Source organism: Cucumis sativus, chromosome 6 (assembly GCF_000004075.3).
Source record: "Cucumis sativus cultivar 9930 chromosome 6, Cucumber_9930_V3, whole genome shotgun sequence".
Taxonomy (NCBI): Eukaryota; Viridiplantae; Streptophyta; class Magnoliopsida; order Cucurbitales; family Cucurbitaceae; genus Cucumis; species Cucumis sativus.
This window is the reverse complement of record NC_026660.2, coordinates 16,101,331-16,125,824: the sequence shown is the minus strand read 5'-3', so window position 1 is coordinate 16,125,824 and position 24,494 is coordinate 16,101,331. Positions and strand designations below refer to the sequence as shown.

Genomic DNA, 24,494 nt, shown 5'->3' with positions numbered 1-24,494 from the left:
TTTTGTGCGAGCACTAAAGCCCACTACCCAAGCTGAAGCACTGCGTCTGGCAGTGGATATGAGTATTGGGAAGGATGAAAGACAGCCAAGGAGCTTTAATAAGGGATCGTCGTCGGGTCAAAAGAGAAAAGTAGAGCAGAGAACTGTAGGAGTTCCTCAGAGGAACATGAGACCGGTGATTCTTTTCGCAGTTTCCAGCAGAGTTCTGGCGGTGCAGGAGACACTACTCAAGAGAGGCCAGTATGTAATACGTGTGGGAAACGCCACCTGGGTCGTTGTTTGATGGGAACGAGAGTCTGTTATAAGTGCAAGCAAGAGGGACACATGGCTGATAGGTGTCCCTTGAGATCTACTGGGGCTGGATCGAGCAGTCAGGGAGAGAGACCTCCACAGCGGGGTACAATCTTTGCCACTAATAGATCAGAGGCAGAGAAGGCCGGCACAGTAGTGACAGGTACATTACCAGTATTGGGCATTTTGCCTTGACCTTGTTTGACTCGGGATCTTCTCATTCATTTATTTCATCGCTTTTTGTGACGCATGCATGCTTAGAGTGGAACCCTTAGACTATGTTTTGTCAGTGTCTACACCGTCTGGAGAAATTATGTTGTCTAAGGAAAAGATTAAAGCATGTGAAATTGATAGCTGGTCGTGTACTGGACGTAACCTTGTTGGTATTAGATATGCGTGACTTTGATGTAATTTTAGGTATGGATTGGCTAGCTACTAATCATGCTAGTATTGATTGTTCTCGTAAGGAAGTTGTGTTTAGTCCCCCTACTGCATCTAGCTTTAAATTCAAGGGAGTAGGAACAGTAGTACTGCCTAAAGTAATCTCAGCTATGAAAGCTAGTAAACTACTCAGCCAGGGTACTTGGAGTATTTTGGCAAGTGTGGTGGATACTAGGGAAGGTGAGACTTCTTTAACTTCAGAACCTGTGGTAAGAGAATACCCAGATGTATTTCCAAAAGATCTTCCAGGACTACCGCCACATAGAGAGGTTGATTTTGCCATTGAGTTGGAGCCAAACACTACTCCTATTTCTAGAGCCCCTTATAGGATGGCTCCTGCTGAGTTGAAAGAACTGAAGGTACAGTTACAGGAATTGCTTGACAAAGGCTTTATTCGACCTAGTGTGTCACCTTGGGGTGCACCAGTATTGTTTGTGAAGAAGAAGGATGGGTCGATGCGTCTTTGCATTGACTATAGAGAGTTGAATAAAGTAACAGTCAAGAACAGGTATCCTTTACCCAGAATCGATGATTTGTTCGATCAGTTACAGGGAGCCACGGTGTTCTCTAAGATTGACTTACGGTCAGGTTATCACCAGTTGAGGATTAGAGACCGTGATATTCCTAAGACTGCTTTCGTTCGAGGTATGGACATTATGAATTCATAGTATGTCTTTTGGTTTGACTAATGCACCTGCTGTATTTATGGATTTGATGAACAGGGTGTTTAAGGATTTCTTGGACACTTTTGTGATAGTCTTCATTGATGATATTTTGGTTTATTCCAAGACTGAAGCGAACATGAGGAACATTACATAAGGTGTTAGAGACTCTTCGAGTCAATAAACTGTATGCTAAGTTCTCGAAGTGCGAATTTTGGTTGAAGCAGGTGGCTTTTCTTGGTCATGTGGTTTCCAGTGAGGGAGTTTCAGTAGACCCTGCAAAGATAGAAGCGGTTACCAGTTGGTCTCGACCCTCCACAGTTGTGAGGTTCGTAGTTTTCTGGGTTTAGCAGGGTACTACCGGAGGTTTGTGGAGGATTTTTCACGTTTGGCTACTCCTTTGACTCAGTTGACAAGGAAGGGAACTCCGTTTGTTTGGAGTCCAGCTTGTGAGGATAGTTTTCAGAACTTAAGCAAAGGTTAGTTACTGCACCGGTCCTTACTGTACCAGATGGATCTGGAAGTTTTGTGATTTACAGTGATGCTTCCAAGAAAGGACTGGGTTGTGTTTTGATGCAGAAAGGTAAGGTGGTTGCTTATGCCTCTCGTCAGTTGAAGAGTCACGAGCAGAACTACCCCACACATGATTTGGAGTTGGCAGCAGTGGTTTTTGCATTGAAGATATGGAGACATTACTTGTACGGTGAAAAGATACAAATCTTTACTGACCATAAGAGCCTAAAGTACTTCTTCACTCAGAAGGAGTTGAATATGAGACAGCGAAGGTGGCTCGAGTTGGTAAAAGATTATGACTGTGAGATATTATACCATCCTGGTAAGGCGAATGTGGTGGCTGATGCTCTTAGTAGAAAAGTATCACATTCGGCAGCACTCATTACTAGACAGGTACCATTGCATCGAGACTTGGAGAGAGCTGAGATTCAAGTGTCTGTGGGAGAGTCACCTCACAGCTAGCTCAATTAACGGTGCAACCGACTCTGAGGCACAAGATTGTTGATGCTCAGAGTAATGATCCTTATTTGATGGAGAGACGTAGCCTTGTTGAAACAGGGCAGACTGATGAGTTCTCCATATCCTCTGATGGTGGGTTGATGTTTGAGAGACGTTTATGTGTGCCAGCGAACAGTACAGTTAAGATTGACTTACTAGATGAAGCCCATAATTCCCCATTTTCCATGCATCCTGGTAGCACGAAAATGTATCAGGATCTAAAACGATTTTATTGGTGGCGGAATATGAAGAGAGAAGTGGCGGAATTTGTTAGTAAGTGTCTAGTATGTCAGCAAGTTAAGGCACCTAGACAAAAACCAGCAGGTTTACTACAACCTTTAAGTGTGCCAGAGTGGAAGTGGGAGAATGTGTCGATGGATTTTATTTCAGGGCTGCCTAAGACCCTGAAGGGTTTCACAGTGATTCTGGTTGTCATAGACAGGCTCACAAAATCGCACATTTTGTACCAGGAAAATCCACTTATACTGCTAGTAAGTGGGCAGAGTTGTATTTAACTAAGATTGTGAGACTGCATGGAGTGCCTGTATCGATTGTTTCTGATAGGGATGCACGGTTTACTTCCAAGTTTTGGAAGGGACTTCAGACTGCTATGGGTACAGATTGGATTTCAGTACAGCCTTTCATCCACAGACTGATGGTCAAACTGAACGTTTGAACCAAGTTTTAGAGGATATGCTACGAGCTTGTGTTATAGAGTTTCCAGGTAGTTGGGACTCTCATCTACATTTGATGGAGTTTGCTTATAACAACAGTTTCCAGGCTACCATCGGTATGGCACCATTTGAGGCTTTATATGGCAAATGTTGTAGAACCCCTGTTTGTTGGAGTGAGGTTGGTGAACATAGATTGATGGGACCTGAATTAGTTCGGTCTACTAATGAGGCTATTCAAAAGATTAGAGCACGTATGCAAACAGCGCAGAGTAGACAGAAGAGTTATGCGGATGTACGACGAAAAGACCTTAAGTTCGATGTGGGAGAAAAGGTATTCTTGAAGGTAGCACCTATGAAGGGTGTTATGCGTTTTGAGAAGAAAGGAAAGTTAAGTCCTCGTTTTGTTGACCATTTGAGATCTTAGAGAGGTTGGTGTTGTGGCGTATCGCTTGCATTACCACCATCTCTCTCTGCAGTTCATAATGTTTTTCATGTTTCGATGTTGAGGAAGTATGTGGCCGATACGTCTCATGTAGTGGACTATGAACCCTTGGAGATTGATGAACATTTGAGCTATGTAGAACAACCTGTGGAGATTCTGGCTAGAGAGGTAAAGATGCTTCGTAATAGAAGCATTCCATTAGTAAAGGTTTTGTGGCGGAATCATCGAATTGAAGAGGCGACATGGGAGCGAGAGGAAGAAATGAGGACTCGTTATCCAGAGTTATTTCAGGATTAGAACTTTCGAGGACGAAAGTTTCTTAAGGAGGGAAGAATGTAATGCCCCAAAGGTATGTATATATATATTTTGTTTTTAATTTTATATATATATATATTTTTATACTTAATTTAAATAAAAAGAAAAGAAAAAGAAATTTATCTCTCTCTCTCGCGCGCACACAACCCCTCTCATTTTTCTTTTCTTCTCCTTCCGGTACCCTAAGCCGCCCACCCATTTTCCCTATTCTTCTTCCCGTCCTGCCGCAGCCAACCGCAGTCAGCCGCCCCATCCGTTCGCACAGCAACTGCCGTCGGCCATCTCCATCTTCTCTTTTCCTCTCCGTTCCGTCCAAACCCAGCCGGACGTCGCTGCAACCGTCGCCGCCGCCATCTCTGTTCGCGAAGCAAGGCCGCTGCGTGAACCTGTAACCGCCGGCTGTCTCCCCTCTCCTTTCTCCTCTGTTTTCAGCCCAGCCGCCGCCGATTCCTTCTCCTCCGTCGTCTGCACTGCCGCGCGACTCTCCGGCCATCAGTATACGGTCTCTCCGTCGCACGTCATCTCTTCGCAAAGCCACTGCTCGATTTCTTTCGCGAAGATTTGGGTAAGTTGCAAAAAGATTCACATTGGGTTGAATTTAAATGACTGATGCGTTGAAGGGAATTATTGAGAAATTGTCTTAATGTTTAGGTTCGTTCTTCATAGACTTCAACGTGGTTAAGGAGCTTAACAAATTTGAAGGTAAGGGATTTTCTACTGGACTCACCTAAAGTTTTTGAGTTGTGTTGGACTGTATGGATGATGATTAAGATGTACATGTTTGATTGCAGACTAAATGTTTAGTGTATGTTGTATTTGACTGGAAACATATATATATACAGTGATGTGTGAATTGATGTGGATTGCCGAAAGTATACATGTGAATGACTGAAATTATGCTTCTGTGTACATGATGATATTAATAGATTGTGCTGTATAAAGATTGGATGTGAACTAGTGAATTTGTTTCAGTTGGATGTGGATTATACTGAACTGTGGTTTGTGCTGGTGAACTGAGGAGTGTATTGACTTGACTGTATAGTGGATTGACTGATGTATTAGCATATTATTGACAGACATATGACTGTAGTAAAATAAGTTGACTGTAGGATTTGAAAGAAAAGACTTTGTGATTTGAAGTAACTGAAAATGGTTGAATGAATGAGGGAAAATTGTTAGGTTGTATTGGATGTTTACCTTGTAGTGTCCCACGGGATCACCAATTTATTTGCACCTTCGGGAGCATTTGACTGATATGTGTTCTGCAGAACACTAGACTGATATGTACGTCCCTCGGGCGTTAGACTGATATGTACGTCCTTCGGGCGTTAGACTGAAATGTGTATCCTACGGATCACAAGACTGCGACTGTACAGGTGTCCCAATAGAACTTAACAATTTATTTTCCCCTGACGAGACCAGTAGAGGGTCTCTTACTGAGTATTTATACTCACCCTTCTTATGTTAATTTTCAGGCAAAGGAAATAAAGGTGGCAAACCGGCGAGGGCAGGAAGGAAGCGTGATTGCCATAGAAACGTATCATTTTGCTTCCGCTTATGGTTTCTTTTGATTTAAGATGTACTAAAAACTTAGTTTACAAACTTTTATTTGTAAATAGTTATTTTAAGTTTCTTGAATATTTGAAAATCAGGCCTGACATAATTTGTTTTTAAATTGACTTACGTTTCATTTTGTATCAATCAAAGTCTTTTGTTAAAAATTAATGACCTCGACTTACCTAGAAAAGTTGGGTCGTTACAGTATCACTCTTTGTTGTAATAAGAACTTCAAGGATTTCTGATCGGTCTTCACAATAAATTTTCTTTCCAACAGATATGATCGCCATCGTTGCACAGGCAAGATTATTGCCATTAATTCCCTTTCATATACAGGCTTGGCCCTATCTCTTAAGGCTAACGTATGGCTCAAGTATGCTATGGGGCGCTTGGCTTGGACGAGTACGACTCCTACCCTATATCTCGATGCATCTGTTTCTATTTCAAAGGTGGCATTGAAATCAGGCAACACCAAAACGGCAGGGTCATCATGGCATTCTGTAGTTGTTGGAATGCCTCCTTAGACTCCTCAGTCCACTGGAATCCCATTTCCTAAGTAGTTGAGTCAAGGTGCGACAATGAAGCCATAGTGCTGAACGAACTTCTTTAGTAACAGGTGAGGCCTAGTAATCCTTGTACCTCTCTTATATACTGTATAGGCCATTCCCTGATTGCTCTGATTTTCTCGGGTTCACTTCAACTTCTTGTCCTGAAATGATATGACCCAAATAATCAATACGTTCTTGCGCGAAGCTGCACTTCTTCTGGTTTGCATATAACTCATTCTTTCTCAGGATTTCCAATGCTAACCCAATGTGCTTCAGATGATTTTCCAAGTTCTCACTGTAGATTAGTATGTCGTCGAAAAATACTAATATGAACTTCTGCAAAAATGGTTTAAATATTGAGTTCATTAGAGCTTGGAAAGTGGATGTGGCATTAGTTAAGCCGAATGCCATAACCATAAATTCATAGTGTCCATCATGTGTTCGAAATGCTATTTTTTCGATGTCTTCTCTACACATTTTGATCTGATGGAACCCCGCCTTTAAATCAATCTTTGAAAACCAGTTTGCTCCATTTAATTCATCGAAAAGCTCCTCAACCAAGAATAGGGAATTTTTATCTTCAAAAAGTTCACCCAAATCAATTAATGAATAACCATGTTAATTGACTGGTTCTTTTTTTTATTTTATTTTGACATAATTACAACTAAGATGCACTTTTTATTGAAAAGATACAAGTAAGAGGGTAAATTTTGAGTTTTCTCACTATATATGTTGCTAAAAAACCTGGTGTAAAGTGTAAGTATTTTCTTAATAATTTCATTTAAACCATGCTCAATTCTACGCAATATGAGTTTTGGTCCTTTATTATGAAAGTGCATATTTAGATTTGGTTACAAATGTTTTGTTTTATGAAAAAATCATTTGTGACTATTGTTTCAATCTTTTCAATTTAATTTTTAAATATGCTTTAGCATATAATAAATAAATATTATACAATATTAATGGTAAAATTATTATTTAAAAAAGAAAAAGAAATTCATTGTTGTAGTAATTAAATAATTGAATTAATGTATTAATATTTGATCAAATATTGTAATATATAGAATACGATAATTTTTATTCTAATATGTCAATGTGAAATCACAAGAAATGATGCAATTTTTCACCATTTGTTACTACTTTGAATCAATTAAATCCCCTTTTGTGTGTGTTTGTTTTCTTTTGAACTTTGGGATTCCGTGACGTTTTTTTTTCTAATGTGTAACTGCAAGAGTTTATTTTGTTTTTCTTTTACACGTACATTTTACATGTAAGTTTGGAGGAATCAATGCACCAATTTGATGTGTGTGCAACCATCTCCACTCTAAACAGAATGCATCGTATCTCGAAGATCAACTAGTCACATCCTATCAATATTAGTTACACATATTCGACATAAGGTTTTATTTTTTAAAATATAGAACTTTATTTTGTAAACTAAAAAATTGGAAAAATCTTCTTTCCAAACATTAAAATGGACACTTACAATAGAAAAGTCACAACTACGTTAGATCACAAAAAGTAATATAATTTTTTTTCGACAATTTAAGAATAAAATAGATGTATATAATTTTTTTTCTCCACGAGCGCATTTAATATAGTAGAGATTTCAACGCTGATTACAAATTTAGTTTACATCATGTCAAGGTAATATTACTTTGTATTTTTTTCCCTAAAAGAAGGTGTCCATAAATTTGTAACTTTTTGCTACTAATCCCAACTTTAATTAGTGTTTATGTAATGTTTTAAAATATTTATAAAATATAGTACAACTTTAGTAATTTTTCATCGGCAGGAAATTATCTATTAATATAAGTCTATTAGTGTCTATTAGGATATTATATTTTCAAATCTCGTCTTTTATTTAGTTATTTTGATTAGTTGGAATTATCTATTAATTGATTTTTTTATCTAATTTTAAATTTTAACCAAAGTAATCAATTCCGATCACCATCCCACTGTAATGTTATTATTTTAAAAATTAAACTTCATTTTATTTATTGATTAAAATCTTCAAGTACGTAGCCTTCAAAGAAGATTGGATATAACCAAAATAATGTTGCATATATCATTTAGAGTCTTAACCAAAATATTTATAAAATATATTCCATACTTTCTTTTTGTAGTTTGTGATCCTAGCTAAACTCAGGTTAAAGAGTTCTGTTTATATTTGTATATTTTAATGGAGTTAATTGCAAATACAACGATTAGATACAAAATATTTGCATATGTAACACATATTGTATTGCTAATATAAATATATCACTCATAGAATTTTCTATAATTATACTTGTTTAAACATACTAATACACACTTAATCTTCTTAGTTCAATAATGGTATGGAGTGGAACAAACTTCCTACGTTAGGATAAAAGGGTCACACAAATTACCTTCGTAGTAAACTTACTTTTGACATTATTCATTTAACTTAGGGTAAGTATAATGGATTAGCAATTTTATGAATAATAATTAAGTATATAACAATATCTTTTAAAAATTGTAAATGTAGCAAAGTATATTTGTGATAGATTTATATCGTTAATAGACTCTTATGCCTTATAAGCGAATGACATATGTGATTTAAAATAACTGCAGCAATTAGTTTAAAATGTTGTTATATATCTACGAATTTCTTAATTGTTATATTCATTTGTCATTAGTTGTATTTAAAAGGGATGACCAGAAAACCATTAAAACAAGAGGTTTACTTTTGATAAAAGAAAAATTTAAATTTAAATTGCTAAAATAGCAAAATGTCCATGTCTAAGTGAAAACTTGCATCCCAAATAAAATTATTCAACAATAATCACGGTCGAATTCAAACTCCCAAAAACAATGATTACATTTATTCCCTAATTTGCTAATTCATTTTGGATTAGGTTTATTTTTGACAACAATAAAAAAATTGAGGTGTGGAACAATGATATTATAAATGCCAAAGAGTAGTTAAGATGCAAAATATAAATTTATATTTGCAATATTAGGTCAAAAATGAATGATAATTTAGTTAGATTTTTGTCAAATAAATAAAAATGTGAACCATACCAAAAGCAAATATAGATGCTTTTTTATTATTGAATTTTCATAGAATAAATAATAAAAAAAAGTAGAAAATATTTGCCTTCTAACTTTTTCTTTTTTAATTTTCATACAAAATATTTAATCCAAAAATTAAATAACTCTCCTCCACGGTCAATTTTTTTTCCCCTCTTCTTCAACCTCAACGGTCTCTTTTATTTCAATTTTCTTTCCCCTTTTTCTTCTCGATCGGTTTACTCTGCCTCTCATCTCCCCTTCTCTTCTTCGTCTTCCTCAAACCCTGCGATTTCCTATCTCTCAAATTCCGTTTCGCTCTTCCTATACCTCCAAAATTTCGCTCTTCCTCTCTAACGTGAAGCAGCCAAGAAACTCTATCTTGCGACATACCCATCTCGTCGATCCACCACTTTCTTCTTCTTCTAGCCTTAACGGTGCCGAAATCAAGGGCCGCAGACCCCCTCGGAAACCCAAGTCTTCCAAAGAAAATTCTCCACCCTCAGATCGGTTTTCGATTCCAAATCCTGAAGAGCCCGCTTCCACCTAGGCCTCCCTCTTCTAACCCGACCGTTCCTGAGAGTTCGCTATCACATACTGCTTTTTTTACCTGTGTTGTTGAATCCCGATCCAAGGTAATGCTAAAATAATGTTGCTAACATCTGGAATATGGTATTATTGAATTTAGTATAAATAAATAAATAAATAAAAGAAGTATACCTGTAACAACTAACAGTTGTGGGCACTGTCGGAAAAAGGCAATGAATTTGTAAATCGAAGTGCAGATAGTTCTGTTGTTTAGGATGGAAAAGCATGAGTATCACGTTTCTATATTCAACGGACTGGTACTTGTAAAATTTAGGCTCATAATCATTTTATTATGCAGAGACTGGCAGATGGTTTAAGTAGCTGGTTCCGGAGGCAGAAGCTAACAGGTGCAGCTGGGGAGCGCTTGAAGGAAGCACGCAATATCAACCGACCACTCTCACAACTCGGGTAACCGATCAAAACTATTGGGAGATATTTCAAATTTCATTTAAGCAGTGATCTTTACAATGATTTTTTTCTTTATTTATTTTTTAATGTCAATTAGTTGGCTAATTATTTATCAGAATGCTTGTTGATATCGCTGCATGTTTTATTTTGTAATGTTTGTACTTTTTAGTTGTGATTTTTGAATATGCTAGGATTGATTTGATTTGCTCTTCTGACTGTTAAGATCGGAATGATGTTGCTCATCTGAAAGAAAGCAACATCATGTGCTTGAAGACTTGTAGAGTATGGAGAGTGAATGGTCAAATTTGAGGAATCGTATCTGCTGGCTTTGTAGTCCAAACAGGTTGTCTGGCTAACTTTCTTTTTCTCATTTTCAACCAATTAGGATAGCTGTCATGTTTTTTGAATTCCTTGCCATTGTTGAGTAGTAACTTGGCATTTGTTTATTAAAAGGTTTTAATTAAGATTATGGTGTTCATAACTTTGTAGTCACACTAAATAACTTAAAAGAGTTAGTTTGACAGTTGACAAACATGATAGTAATGTGATAGTGAGTGCAAGGGTAAAAAGAGTTGCTTCTGTTGGGTTAAAGTGATGTTTGTGTTTTTAGTGTGATGTGTTTTGTTTTCAAGTTCGTTAGTAGACGTATTACTTAATTGAAAATTTTGATACCGTAGCCAGTGTAGGGGAAGATGAATGGAGGTGCTATTAGACTAGTTAAGACTTATATGTATCCTAATTTTAGTAATATATAAAATTGAGAGAATTTCCTTTGATTTTCAGGAACAAGGATGAATAATCAATGAAAAATGAATGAAAAGGTTTATCCATGCAAGCTTCAAACCAAAGTCAAGGATGTCGATCCTTCCAGGGGAGTCCAAAGTTCCCCCCTTATTTTTCTCCATTTACTTTGATTTTCAAAAGCTTTTAGGACAGAAAAAGCAATTTTTTGAGTGGGTGGGGTAATAGCTTGCTTAGCTTGCATGTTTAGTTAAACTTGGGGTTCAAATTTTGCCAAATTTCAAAAATTTTCAGAATTCTTTCCATACAATAATGAGCATTATACCTTCTTAGCTTAATTAGATGTTGCATAAAAAGCATGATTGGCAACCCTTGAGCACTGAGCTCGGTTTATGATGTGAAATTCTGAATTTTGATGAGTATATGTGCTGAAATTTGAGCATAAGCTGCTGTCTTTTTGTTTTAAGCTCCTTTTAGCTATTTCTTATTGAGATGTGAATGCATGATTGAGAAAGGTATGTGTGTTGTGAATGCTTGATTACATGTATAATAAATAAGTGCATGGATACTTTTCTAGCTTTGTCTTCCTTTGTTGCTTTGTCGTGACTTACCTATGACGCACTTAGTCCAAACCTAGCCTAGATAGAGTAACAAAGGATAGGAGGCACTCTTTAGAAACTGGGATGGTTTTAACAAGTTTATCTTGTCAAACATGAGTTAGAAGCCTCTTGTCTAGCCACAGTGAACTAAATCCCTTTAGAAAAGGGTCGACATTAACAAAACTTATTGTCACTTCGAAGGAGCAATCAAACTTAATTAGTAACTAAATGTAGAACCATAGAAAGGTTAGCCCACCGGTTCTAGCAAGACCTTGTTACCACATTGCATACCAAAGAAACAAAAGAGAGACTTGCAAATGCAAAACGTAAAAAGGTTAGACAATCAAGAGCTATAAAAAACAAACAACACATGCAATATACATTACCATAAAAAAGCAAAGAGCCAACTTGGTTCGGTCAAGTAGAATGTGTTGAGTTCCCTAACTATCAGAGCTTTTAGCAGAAAACTTTACTTTAAGCCTAACCAAAACCAAACCACCTACTCTTAGCGTTCTAAACTTAGCATCGAGTTTGATGAGGGCTTTGAAAAGAGGAGGAATCCTCCCCGATCCAAATTAGGGGGAAAACAAGGCTTGTTGTCACTCCGAAGGGAGCAGTCAAACTTAGCATTGAGTTTGACGAGGGCTTTGAAAAGAGGAGAATCCTCCCCATTCCATAGTAGGGGGAAAACGAGGCTTGTTGTCACTCCGAAGGGAGCAGTCAAACTTAGAAACTAAGTTTAGAACCATAGAAAGGTTAGCCCACCGTTCTAGCAATACCTTGTTACCACATTGCATACCAAAGAAACAAAAGAGACTTGCAAATGCAAAACGTAAAAAGGTTAGACAATCAAGAGCTATAAAAAAACAAACAACACATGCAATATACATTAGAAAAATCCCATAAAAAAGCAAAGAGCCAACTTGGTTCGGTCAAGTAGAATGTGTTGAGTTCCCTAACTATAAGAGCTTTTAGCAGAAAACTTTACTTTTGGCCTAACCAAAACCAAACCACCTACTCTTAGCGTTCTAAACTTAGCATCGAGTTTGACGAGGGCTTTGAAAAGAGGAGGAATCCTCCCCGTTCCATAGTAGGGGGAAAACGAGGCTTGTTGTCACTCCGAAGGGAGCAGTCAAACTTAGAAACTAAGTTTAGAACCATAGAAAGGTTAGCCCACCGGTTCTAGCAAGACCTTGTTACCACATTGCATACCAAAGAAACAAAAGAGAGACTTGCAAATGCAAAACGTAAAAAGGTTAGACAATCAAGAGCTATAAAAAAAACAAACAACACATGCAATATACATTAGAAAAATCCCATAAAAAAGCAAAGAGCCAACTTGGTTCGGTCAAGTAGAATGTGTTGAGTTCCCTAACTATAAGAGCTTTTAGCAGAAAACTTTACTTTTGGCCTAACCAAAACCAAACCACCTACTCTTAGCGTTCTAAACTTAGCATCGAGTTTGATGAGGGCTTTGAAAAGAGGAGGAATCCTCCCGATCCACATTAGGGGGAAAACAAGGCTTGTTGTCACTCCGAAGGGAGCAGTCAAACTTAGCATTGAGTTTGACGAGGGCTTTGAAAAGAGGAGGAATCCTCCCCGTTCCATAGTAGGGGGAAAACGAGGCTTGTTATGAGGGTTTTCCCTTGGGAAATTATTATAAAAGTGACAAATGAAAATATTGATTGGTTTCTGAACCACTGTGGTGCCCTTGTTTGTTATTTTCCCTTATGTTGCTCTATGCTTGGTTTTCTAATTGATAATATCATCTTAAAGTGTTCTAATTGATAGCACATATCTCTTAGTGTTAGTACTTTCTTACCTTTCTCTCTCTTACATATATAGGGGATATGTTGAGCATTTTCGCTAGCAAGGATTATGTACTTAACAAGGCCTTAGTGGATTAGAGAGTTAAGAAATTTGCATATGCTTGCATCCAGACTGTACACCATAATAGGTAATTAGTTTTTTCCATTTCAACATTCCTTATTAAAAACTTATCCTTTTTAACGTTTTGAATGGAAGAACAGATGTTTGATCTATCATTGTTGATTTTGTTGGCTTTCTATGCTGATCCTTTAATTGTATATGATATATTTCTTTTGTTGAAAAGTGATATATTTCTTAGATTTTGTTCAGATATATATAACTGACATAAAGGTTTTTTTACCTTCAGCTAACGAATTCAGACTAATCTTATTTATATATATGATAAGTTGTCTTTATTTTTCCTCTGAATTATTCTTACTTGATGTTGTTCTTGATAGAAACCAATTGAGGAATCAACTTTTGGCTGCACCTGTGAACTCTAACACACCTGCAACTCTATTGTTAGACACAATTATTTTCTTATTACAACCTGAACTCCCATGGGTTTGTAAAATTGTTGGTTACTTCCTGGAAAGAAATGCATATGCGTTGATTAGGGATATCACTTTGACAGGGAAGGTATAAATGTACTTCCTTTTTCTTCTACTTGCAAGTGGTTTTTTTTATAGATATTCTGTTTTGCCGTGGATTATCCTCTGCAGGTGTTTTCAGAGAACTAATTCACACTCAAACTATTGCAGGAAAGTGCAGATTCACATTCCAAGAGTTCATTGGCTTCTCTAGAACATCTGCTGTCTCTTTTGAGTTCTCATGTTGGTAAGAAGCCATGTTGTTGCCCACGTGTTGATCCCAATTGGAGTTTCTCCTCTCAAATTCTTACTCTTCCTTTACTGTGGCGGACATTCACATTTCACACCTCTCTCTACCCAATGGACAAAGTTGCATGTGTCATCCTCTACTAGGTTCGTGTACCTTGCTGTTTGGATATAATGGCGTTAGTAATGGTTTAAAGGTCATGTTTTCTCAATAACGAGAAACATAACATGCATGTACTTCATTTAAAAAAGAAAAAAAAACTCTATAGATTTTTTTTGAAAAGATCTTTTTAAGTACAACTTGGTGTGGGACATAAAAAATTATGACTATTCTAGCATACAGAATGGAGTTAGTTCCAGTACTCTGGAGTTTTATTAAAAAGTGCCACGAGAATAAAAAATGGTCATCCTTTTCAGAGAAATTGGCATATTTATCAGGAGATGCACCTGGTTGGCTATTACCTTTGGCTGTTTTTTGTCCTGTGTACAAGTAAGATTATCTTCTTTATTCCTGTTCCTCTACTTTTGAATTTCGCTTTAATTCCTCATCTGATGTTATATAATTATATGGTATGTTATAAGATTCGGCATGTCCTGATCACTTCTTTCCTTATCAATCAGGCACATGCTCATAATAATTGACAATGAGGAGTTTTATGAGCAGGAGAAGCCACTATCGTTAAAGGACATCAGATGCCTGATCGTTATTTTAAGACAGGTGAGCTCTTTAATTCCATCATATGTCCAAAAAGATACCCATACCCTCCCACTCAAGACACTTAAGTAATTGCTCAGAGAAATAACAAAATACTTGGCCCCACTCTAACAAACACATTCCTAAGGGCCCACACAAATAGAAAAATACCAACTAACTCTCAATCATTCTTTCTTCTTCCTATTCTTGTCTCTACGGGAATACACGTTTACTATGGGAGGTCTATCATTATCCGCCCCCCAAAGAGCCACCTTGTCCTCAAGGTGGAATTCAGGAAACTGTTCTTGAATAAGAGCAGCTTGTTCCCATGTTGCACTTTCAAGTGTCCCCTCACTCCAACGGATCAAAACTTCTAAGTTGTCCTCCTTTTCTATTGTTTTGCGAACTCCCAATACTTCTACTGGAGACACTTGCATAGACAAATCAGCAGCCAAATCTTTTGGAATTGGGAATAATGGCCTGTTTGAACTCACAACCTTGCGAAGAACAGAAACATGAAAGATGGGTGTATAAGCGATTCCTTGGGAAAGGCCAAACGGTATGCAACGAAACCAATTCGTGCCACGATCATAAATGGACCAATGAATCTTGGGGCCAATTTGGGGTGCTTAAAACGGCTGAGAGAGGACTGTTGGTAAGGGCGTAACTTCACATACACCCAATCATGAACCTTAAACAGAACCTCCTGTCTTTTAGCATTAGCATATTTGACCATTCGCTGCTGTGCTTTCAGTAAATTGGCCTTCAAAACACCCAAAATTTCATCTCTTTCTTTCATCAAATGGTCTACTTCATTCACCCGACTCGAGCCCTTCACATACGGTAATATAGAGGGGGTGGTCGCCCATAGAGGGCCTCGAAGGGGGTCATCAATATGGCTGTACGGACTGTTGTATTATAGCTCAATTCAACCCAAGCTAGCCATTTAACCCACTGTTTAGGTGTGTTCATAGCAAAACACCGTAGATACGTCTCCACCCCTCGATTGACAACTTCTGTTTGACCATCCGTTTGGGGGTGGTAAGTGGTGCTTCGTCTCAACTGAGTTTCCAACAACCTCCACAACTCTTCCCAGAATAGACTTGTGAAAATACGATCACGATCCGACACTATACTTCGGGGGCATCCATGCAAACGAATAATCTCTCGCATAAAAACAGCAGCAACCACTTTTGCACCAAATGGATGTTTCAAGGGAATGAAATGTGCATACTTGGAAAGACGATCCGCAACTACCAATATAACATCATAACGCTCGGATTTGTGGACCCTCAATAAAATCCATACTAATATCTTCCCACACACGGTCCGGAATGGGTAATGCTTGAAGGAAACCAGCCGGAGTTAAAGACAAGTATTTGGCTTGCTGACACACGGAACATTCAGCAACATAGGTGCGGATATGGGCTTTCATACCTCGCCAATAGACCTCCCTTGCTAGCCTTTGATATGTTTTCAATGCACCATGATGTCCCCCTATCGGGCTGTTATGGAACTCAGCTAATAATAAAGTAATATCAGGTGAATCCTCCTCCTTGTAGCAAATATCCATCTGGAGCTGGCTGTCCATTTATCAAGGACAATCGAATATTGTTAAGAGATTCATTTCCAGCCACTTGATCGATGAAAACCGAAGGGTTTAGCCCGCCCACAATACTTACGAGGCCCAATTCAAATACCGGTGGTAATCTCTATAAGGCATCGGCCGCTTTGTTTTCCAATCCTTTCTTGTACTCAATCACAAAATCATACCCCAATAGTTTAGCGATCCATCTCTGATATTCTCCCCGATAGCCCGTTGTTCAAGAAGAAACTTCAAACTTTTCTGATCTGTACGCACCACAAAAGGCTTACCCAATAGATATGGTCGCCATTTTTGAACAGCCAGCACTATTGCCATAAGCTCCCGTTCATAAACAGCCTTAAACCTATGGGTAATAGGTAAAGCTTGACTGAAAAAGGCCACTGGTCGTTGATTTTGCATTAGGACAGCCCCAATACCCACACCCGAAGCATCAGTTTCCAGCACAAAACTTTGTGAAAAATCAGGAATACCTAGCATCGGGACAGACATCATTGCTGACTTTTAACTGCTGAAATGCGTTCTCGGTCGTCTCATTCCACTTAAAGTTACCTTTTTTTAACAGTTGTGTCAAGGGGGGCAGCACAATAGAACCGTAGTTTGCAACGAATTTCCGATAATACCCCGTTAGCCCCAAAAACCCACCTAGCTCCTTCACGTTCTTGGGTGCTGGCCATTTAACCATCGCTTCTATTTTTTTGGATCCGCTGCCACCCCTCTGAAGAAATAACATGGCCTAAGTATTCAATTTTGTCAACCGCAAATTGGCATTTTTTAAAGTTGGCTACCAGTTGATGAGCTACTAGAGTTTCCAAAACCATTGCCAATTGGTGCAAATGCTCGTCCAAGGACTTGCTGTAAATTAAGATGTCATCAAAGAAAACCAAAACAAACTTGCGTAAATATGGGCGAAGAACATCACTCATGATTGATTGGAATGTTGCCGGAGCATTTCAACCCAAACAGCATCACAAGGAATTCATAGGGCCCCTCGTGGGTTCGAAACGCTGTTTTGTGAACATCGGCTGCCCGCACCCGAATTTGCTGATAACCTAACTTTAAATCAATTTTGGAGAATATGGTTGCCCCAAATAATTTGTCCAACAGTTCATCAACAACAGGAATCAGATACTTATCTGGTATAGTGGCAAGATTCAGTGCTCGGTAATCAACGCAAAATTGCCAGCTACCATCCTTTTTCTTAACAAGGAGCACTGAAAAGGCACTTTTGCTTGGCTGAATTATTCCGGCTAGCAGCATTTCCTTAACTAGTTTCTCTATCTCATCTTTCTAAAATTGGGGATAACGATACGGGCGCACGTTCACTGCACGAGCCCCTGGTTCTAATTCAATAGCATGATCATGATCGCGAGGTGGGGGTAATTGATTGCTTGGTTCAAACACAACGCTAAAGGACTGAAGAACTTTTTGAATTTCTGGTTGTAGTTTACTCAAGTAGTCTGCTATGTGTTCCCTTGCTTCGCCCACTCCCCACTGTACAACTGCACTTAATTCGATTGACACGCCTTGATCTTCCTTCTCAAAGGTTTTCATTATCGATTTCAGTGACACTTGGGATCTTACTAAACTTCTATCCCCTTGAAGAATTACCACCCATTCACCCATGAGAATTCCATCTCCGACAACTTGTAATAAAAAATTACTTTCCCTAACATTTCCAACCAAGTAACTCCTAATATAACGTCAGCACTCCGAGTGGTAGAGGGAGAAAATCGTGAGTGATTGATAAATTGGCGATTGTCAGGTTTACATCCTTACACACACTGGTTGCTTGGACTATGCCTCCGGTTCCCAGAACAACCCCATATGCATCCATGGTTTCTACTGAAATTTTTAGCTCTTTGACTACCTCTTCTGCAATAAAATTGTGCGTGGCTCCCCATCGATCAGCACCACAACCTCACGTCCCCTTATTTCTCCTTTAATTTTTATGGTTTTCGGCGAATTGAAACCTACCAATGAATTTATCGACAGATTCACTATTTTTGTATTGACTTCCTTATTCCCGTTGGTTTCGATTTCTTCCCCCACTTGATCGGTTTTGTCACTTAAGTCTTCCCCTTCTTGTACACAATGATGTTCAATTCACGTCTTTTGCAGCGGTGCCCTAGACTAAACTTCTCGTCACATCTAAAACACAAACCTTTTTCCTTCTTAATTCGCACTTCGTTGTCAGTCATTCGCGGTATGGTTGAGACAACGTACTCTTCGCGCCCGATTCCTGCGATGAAGTAATCGTCGTGGACGAGTACGACGAATTTGGCTAGGGTTAATCGTAATCGTTCGTGATGTAGCGACCCGATCTGAGGCCTTTGACCCAGTTTGACTTCTCGACCTGCTTGGCCCACTATTTGACATTTTAATTGATAAATTAGGGTTTCCACTTGCCCCATGAATTCTCTTCAATTGAACCACTCGATCATCTTCTCAATTATTTGGGCCATTAACATTTTAGCCTCTAGGCCCACTGAATTCAATTTTCAGATCTCACTTTGAATCTCTTCCTTCAGCCCACACACAAACTTACTTTCTAGGGCTGCATCACTCATATCTTTAAGGCCGACGAAAATTGTTCAAATCGCCGCCGGTAATCCCTCACGGTGGTCTCCTGCTGTAATTTCATCAACCTTGCGTGTTTATCTCCTTGGTCGGACGCTTTGAATCTGGCCCACAGAAGCTATCGGAATTCTGTCCAGCTACCGATTTTCTTTCTATCCTCCTTCCATTGATACCAGTCCAAAGCTTCCCCCTCCAAGCACAGGACCGCCGCATCCAACTTATCTCTCTCGTCAGATATTCACCACAAAATAGCGCTCCACACGTTGTAGCTATCCATCCACATTCTCTTCTTCCTCCCCTTTAAATATCGACACCTCCAGTTTTCGTAGCCTCATGTCAAAAAGGGGTATCTCACGAATATTTGGTGCACATGGTACTCCAACTCCCTCATCCACCACTGGGTTAGTTTTTTGTTCACTTTTTTCTTCTTGAACTTGTTCCTCATTCATTATTCCCTTTCCCTTGTCCGTAATCATTCTTTCACTAGATGTGGATCCTTTTGAAGCACTTCCCATCACTCCCATCCTGTGTATTAACAATTTCATATCCTCACTCAATTTTTACAGATTATCCTCAATCTTTTGTTCAGCCATTGTACTTCGAACTTCTGCTTCCGCAAATTGTTTCTTCATCTTCCTTTCAAATGCTAATTGTCGTTCTTCTACTTGTAAAAATTTTGCTTCTACTCTACTTTCCATTTCAGTCGTCCCTGTGGTTACTCCCTCTAAACCTTCTTCCAGTTCAACTATCCTAGCTTCCATCTTACCAACCATACCAGGAAAGATGGCTCTGATACCAAAATTGTTAAGGCTTTAGCCACAATTTTATTTATCAACTGTGGGGAAGGATTTGAGAGCTCCCCAGTTTCTCCACGCTCTAATGAGAGTCTATACCAAAATCATATGTCCAAAAAGATACCCATACCCTCCCACGCAAGACACTTAAGTAATTGCTCAGAGAAATAATAAAATACTTGGCCCCACTCTAACAAACACATTCCTAAGGGCCCACACAAATGGAAAAATACCAACTAACTCTCAATCATTCTTTCTTCTTCCTATTCTTGTCCCTACGGGAATACACCTTTACTATGGGAGGTCTATCAGCTTTCTATATAATTTATGAGAGTTTAATATTGCATGGTTGCATGGTATAAAGATGGAATAATATTTAACCCAACATTGAATATTTCCAATGTTTATCATCACAACATGTATAACTATCTAAATGACTTGCCATCCTTGGATCCTGAATTGTATCGCCACCTTATTTTCTTAAAGGTGTGTATTCCCTGGTATCACTTTTAGCTGATACCACACTTAGCCTGTTGATCAATGATCTAGATCAATCTAGTATCCTGGTAGAATCTTTTTCTCACTTCTTATCTTAAATCATGAAGGTGACATTCCTGAACTAGAGCTATATTTTGTTATTATAAACAATGAATATGGAAAGCAAATTGAAGAAGAGCTACTTCCTGGAGGAAAAAACCGTCGTGTCACCTGTGAAAATGTCATCACATTCATTCATCTTGTTGCCAATCATCGTTTGAACTTTCAGCATAGTTTGTCCCTTGTTTATCCAATGTGTCTCCCTACTCCAATGTTGATTGAAAACATGTCCTCCTCAGATACGACAGCAAAGTTCTCATTTTTTGAGAGGGATTCAGCAGCTTATACAGAAAGAATGGATCAACATGTTCAATGAGCATGAATTCCAGGTATCACTAACTCACTGAGATAGTAACGTGGTTTGCATGAAAAGGCTGTTTTGCTGTTATATAATCTCTTGATGACTCGTTTATCATTGCACATCAACTGCCTCATGTGCCTTGAATCCTGTTTCATGCTAGTATTAATTATACTATTTGGGAAAGAAGTATGTTAAAGGAGGAACATTTTTTCTCCTAGACCATACAAAGTCAGTAGGGTTAAGCACTTAGATTTGCATTTTTATTCTTCTTATTGTGTGGGTGTGTGGGGGGAGGGGGGAGGGGGTTAGTAGTTTTGATAATGTGCCATTGTCGACCTTTAATTTTCATGTGACGTGAAACACTAAACTAATTAAAGCAAGAACCTAGAATGATTAGGAGTACACTTGATCTTGTGATCTGGGCAGCAACCAACCAAAGCCTAAACCCTAGAGGCATCAGGGTCTTCCTTATTGAGTTCACCTGAAGGAATAGATGTGGGTTTCCTTGATGAAGTGAAGATTCAGGTTCTGGATAAGGAAACTAGTCTTCCTTAAGATTCAAGTTGTTCATTTTCGAAGAGGCACAATGCTCGTAAAAGTGTAGAGGCAGAATTTTACTAATCATTAAAATCTGAGAAATAAACAAAGTGAACTAGATTATTTTTAGCCTACATGGACTCTAAGTGGTGACAACTGAAGTCCTTGTAAGGGGAAAAGATGTGGGAAAAAAAGTTCCCTTGCGATGGGAAATGATAAGAAAAACATAAAGAGAACCCTAATTTAGGTCAAATCATGGACCAATGGCTAAATACTATGAAGTTTTGTTGCTGGTCTTTTGTGGTTCCAGGATAAATCGAGTGGTCTATTTCATTTCAGCTTTCAATATCAGGTTCACTGGACAGCTTGGATGTTGATGACCTACGGACACATACTACTTATTCAAGTGGTTATCATAGGGTAAGTTCTATTAAACCCTTTTTTCTATATATGTATTTTTGTTTCTTTTCTTTTCTGCGTAATTGTTTTGCATATTGTGTTCGATAAAATTTTGAAAATTTGAAATCTTGCAAGAAGATTAGTTACAATTAATCTTCCTTTGGAGGTTGAACAATTCTTGGTTTAGGATATCGAATACTAGATTTATTGTAGTGCAATCGGAATTGTGATGTCAAGTCAATTAAATTTCATAATTGTAGATGATGTTGGAAGATCTCACCCGGGTAATTGGGAGATGGTTTTGAAGTCTTTGGAGTTTAGGGAGTTGGTCATCGTTTAGATTCTTTTTAATATTTTTCAATTAATTTCGAATTCATACAATGTATATGCCTGTATTAGTGTTTGAAACTGGGTGATAAATTGATTACCATTATTCAGACTTCTAGTCCTCTCTTATGTTTCTATGACTATGAAAACAAACTTTGGACTTGTATTGTTTGTAATGCTCTGTTTGGTCAGGCACAACCATGATCAAGAAATTTGTGATAGGAAACGGAGAAATATCTTCACTTTTTTAATGATGTTCTTTTATGCTTCTGCTGGATTGAAAAACCAAATGTGGGAACTTCGGAATTTGAATTTTTATTTCATGCTTTCAGGAGCATTATGTCATTGAGATGTTTTGGGAAGTTATCAAAAGTTTCTCAGTGGAAAACCAAAAGAAATTTCTGAAGTCAGTATTTTCATTACACATCAGTTGGTTACTTCTTGTCTCAAGTTGGCTTAAAGAAAAACTGAACTTCAGAAATATAACAATTGTATCTTGCTTTTTCATTAGGTTTGTAACTGGTTACTCTCGAGGACCACTTCGTATCCTCATTATTCTTAATTATTTGTTTTGGTTTCCCTTAAGGGGATAAGTTGGTTCCTTCTAGAGCTTAAACTAATTTATCCTGCTAGCAAAAATCATGTGAAAAAGTAACTCAGTATGAGACAAGGTACATTTCTGACTAGTACTTTATTGTGCAGAGACTGGCAGATGGTTTAAGTAGCTTTAAAACAAGTAGAATAAATCTTATTGATTTACCTGGTTCCGGAGGCAGAAGCTAACAGGTGCAGCTGGGGAGCGCTTGAAGGAAGCACGCAATATCAACCGATCACTCTCACAACTCGGGTAACCGATCAAAACTATTGGGAGATATTTCAAATTTCATTTAAGCAGTGATCTTTCCAATGATTTTTTTCTTTATTTATTTTGTAATGTCAATTAATTGGCTAATTATTTATCAGAATGCTTGTTGATATCGCTGCATGTTTTATTTTGTAATGTTTGTACTTTTTAGTTGTGATTTGTGAATATGCTAGGATTGATTTGATTTGCTCTTCTGACTGTTAAGATCGGAATGATGTTGCTCATCTGAAAGAAGGCAGCATCATGTGCTTGAAGACTTGTAGAGTATGGAGAGTGAATGGTCAAATTTGAGGAATCGTATCTGCTGGCTTTGTAGTCCAAACAGGTTGTCTGGCTAACTTTCTTTTTCTCATTTTCAACCAATTAGGATAGCTGTCATGTTTTTTGAATTCCTTGCCATTGTTGAGTAGTAACTTGGCATTTGTTTATTAAAAGGTTTTAATTAAGATTATGGTGTTCATAACTTTGTAGTGTCACACTAAATAACTTAAAAGAGTTAGTTTGATAGTTGACAAACATGATAGTAATGTTATTGAATAATGACATTCCTCTAGTACTTCTGCCAAAAGGAAATCTTTCCCGGGCCCAACGAGTGATATTAAAATCCCCACCTATGCACCAGGCCACGGCCGAACAATCAGCCAAGGAAGACAATTCGGGCCAAACCAATTTCCTTTCTCTGCAACCACAAGGGCCATAGACATTTGTGATCCAACAAACCTTTTTGCACAAAGTGAGGCATTTGATTGACAAAGAGAAGCGTCTTTTAATGACCTCTGTTACAGATATTTTACTGCTGTCCCACATGGTAAGAATTCCCCCAGAAGATCCAACAGAAGCCACATAATCCCAGCCAATATCCTTAGAACTCCACAATGATTTTATAAAAGCCGAGTTCAAGGTGTCCTTCTTAGATTCTTGAATCATGACTACAATTGTTGATGAATTTTTTAAGTGCTGCACGTTTAGAGGAGTCGTTCAAACCCTTAGTGTTCCAGGAGACAACCTTAATAATGACTGGGAGGAGGAAAAGGCAGTTGCACATCTAATTTAAGCCAGAATGATTCCACAATCACCGACTATAGACACTAAATCTTTAGGCAAATCCAGGGGAATTTTAATAGGGAGAATATCTTCATCATTGAACAAGACATTCAGATCCATCCCATTAATTTCTGGGACTAATTTAGGGTCAACTTCAGTGTTGGGGACTGCCAATTTAACTGATCTCAACAGTAAGTTGATTAAGTTGGGCAGTAGGAGGACACGAGACAAGGCATCTGCTGCTTTGTTTTCTAGTCCCGGTTTATACACGACATCAAAATTGTAGCCAAGAAGCTTAGCAATCCACCTCTGATGTTGAGGTTGGATAACCCTTTGTTCCAATAAAAGTTTCAATGATCGTTGATCAGTTTTCACTACAAACCTCTTGCCCAAAAGATAAGGTCTACAGCGTTGCACAGCCAAAACTACAGCCATTAATTCCCGTTCATAAACTGGTTTAGCACGATCCCTCATAGCTAATGTCTGGCTCAAAATAAGCAATTGGCCGATGATTTTGAATTAAGACAGCACCTACCCCGTATCCAGAAGCATCGGTCTCTATTTCAATTGGTAAGGAAAAATCTGGCAGTGCTAAGATTGGGAGAGTCATCGTAGCCATCTTTAAATTCTCAAAAGCTTCAGCAGCTGCAACAGTCCATTCATATGCTCCTTTCTTCAATAATTGAGTCAAAGGAGCAGCCACACTTCCATAATTCATTACAAATCTTCGATAATATCCTGTCAACCCAAGAAATCCACGAACTTCACGGACATTAGTGGGCACGGGCCATTCTTTGA

At 38.2% G+C, this 24,494-nt stretch overlaps 1 protein-coding gene and 2 long non-coding RNA genes across 4 annotated transcripts; all 3 read left to right on the top strand.

Moving 5' to 3' along the window:
• The first annotated feature begins 4,191 nt into the window (after positions 1–4,191).
• LOC116404708 lies at positions 4,192–5,356 on the top strand. The gene is made up of 3 exons (XR_004217719.1): positions 4,192–4,401; positions 4,488–4,538; positions 5,312–5,356. It is a non-coding gene; the product is annotated as an uncharacterized LOC116404708 (long non-coding RNA).
• Positions 5,357–9,170: 3,814 nt separating this feature from the next.
• LOC116404747 lies at positions 9,171–10,774 on the top strand. Its single transcript, XR_004217805.1, has 3 exons — positions 9,171–9,609; positions 9,861–9,970; positions 10,194–10,774. It is a non-coding gene; the product is annotated as an uncharacterized LOC116404747 (long non-coding RNA).
• A 9,492-nt stretch (positions 10,775–20,266) lies between these two features.
• LOC116404746 (E3 ubiquitin-protein ligase UPL6-like) lies at positions 20,267–22,914 on the top strand. 2 transcript variants are annotated; one of them, XR_004217803.1, is made up of 5 exons: positions 20,284–20,552; positions 21,401–21,481; positions 22,120–22,193; positions 22,490–22,634; positions 22,858–22,914. XR_004217803.1 is itself a non-coding variant. In XM_031888113.1 (4 exons), the coding sequence occupies exons 1-4, from the start codon at positions 20,529–20,531 to the stop codon at positions 22,378–22,380; spliced, it is 261 nt and encodes an 86-aa protein (XP_031743973.1). In that variant the 5' UTR covers positions 20,267–20,528; the 3' UTR covers positions 22,381–22,439. The 2 variants fall into 2 exon arrangements, 1 of the variants encoding a protein (XP_031743973.1); XM_031888113.1 differs by lacking the exons at positions 22,490–22,634; positions 22,858–22,914 and adding an exon at positions 22,299–22,439 and having other exon boundaries at positions 20,267–20,552.
• The last annotated feature ends 1,580 nt before the right edge of the window (positions 22,915–24,494 follow it).

What these genes read in the sequence shown, in the direction of transcription:
- LOC116404746 (XM_031888113.1), top strand. Translation starts at nt 20,529, where the DNA reads ATGTTCAATGAGCATGAATTCCAG. An exon ending in ATTCAAGTGGTTATCATAGG is followed by an intron (nt 21,482 to 22,119) that starts GTAAGTTCTATT and finishes TCATGCTTTCAG; the next exon opens with GAGCATTATGTCATTGAGAT. An exon ending in AACCAAAAGAAATTTCTGAA is followed by an intron (nt 22,194 to 22,298) that starts GTCAGTATTTTC and finishes CTTTTTCATTAG; the next exon opens with GTTTGTAACTGGTTACTCTC.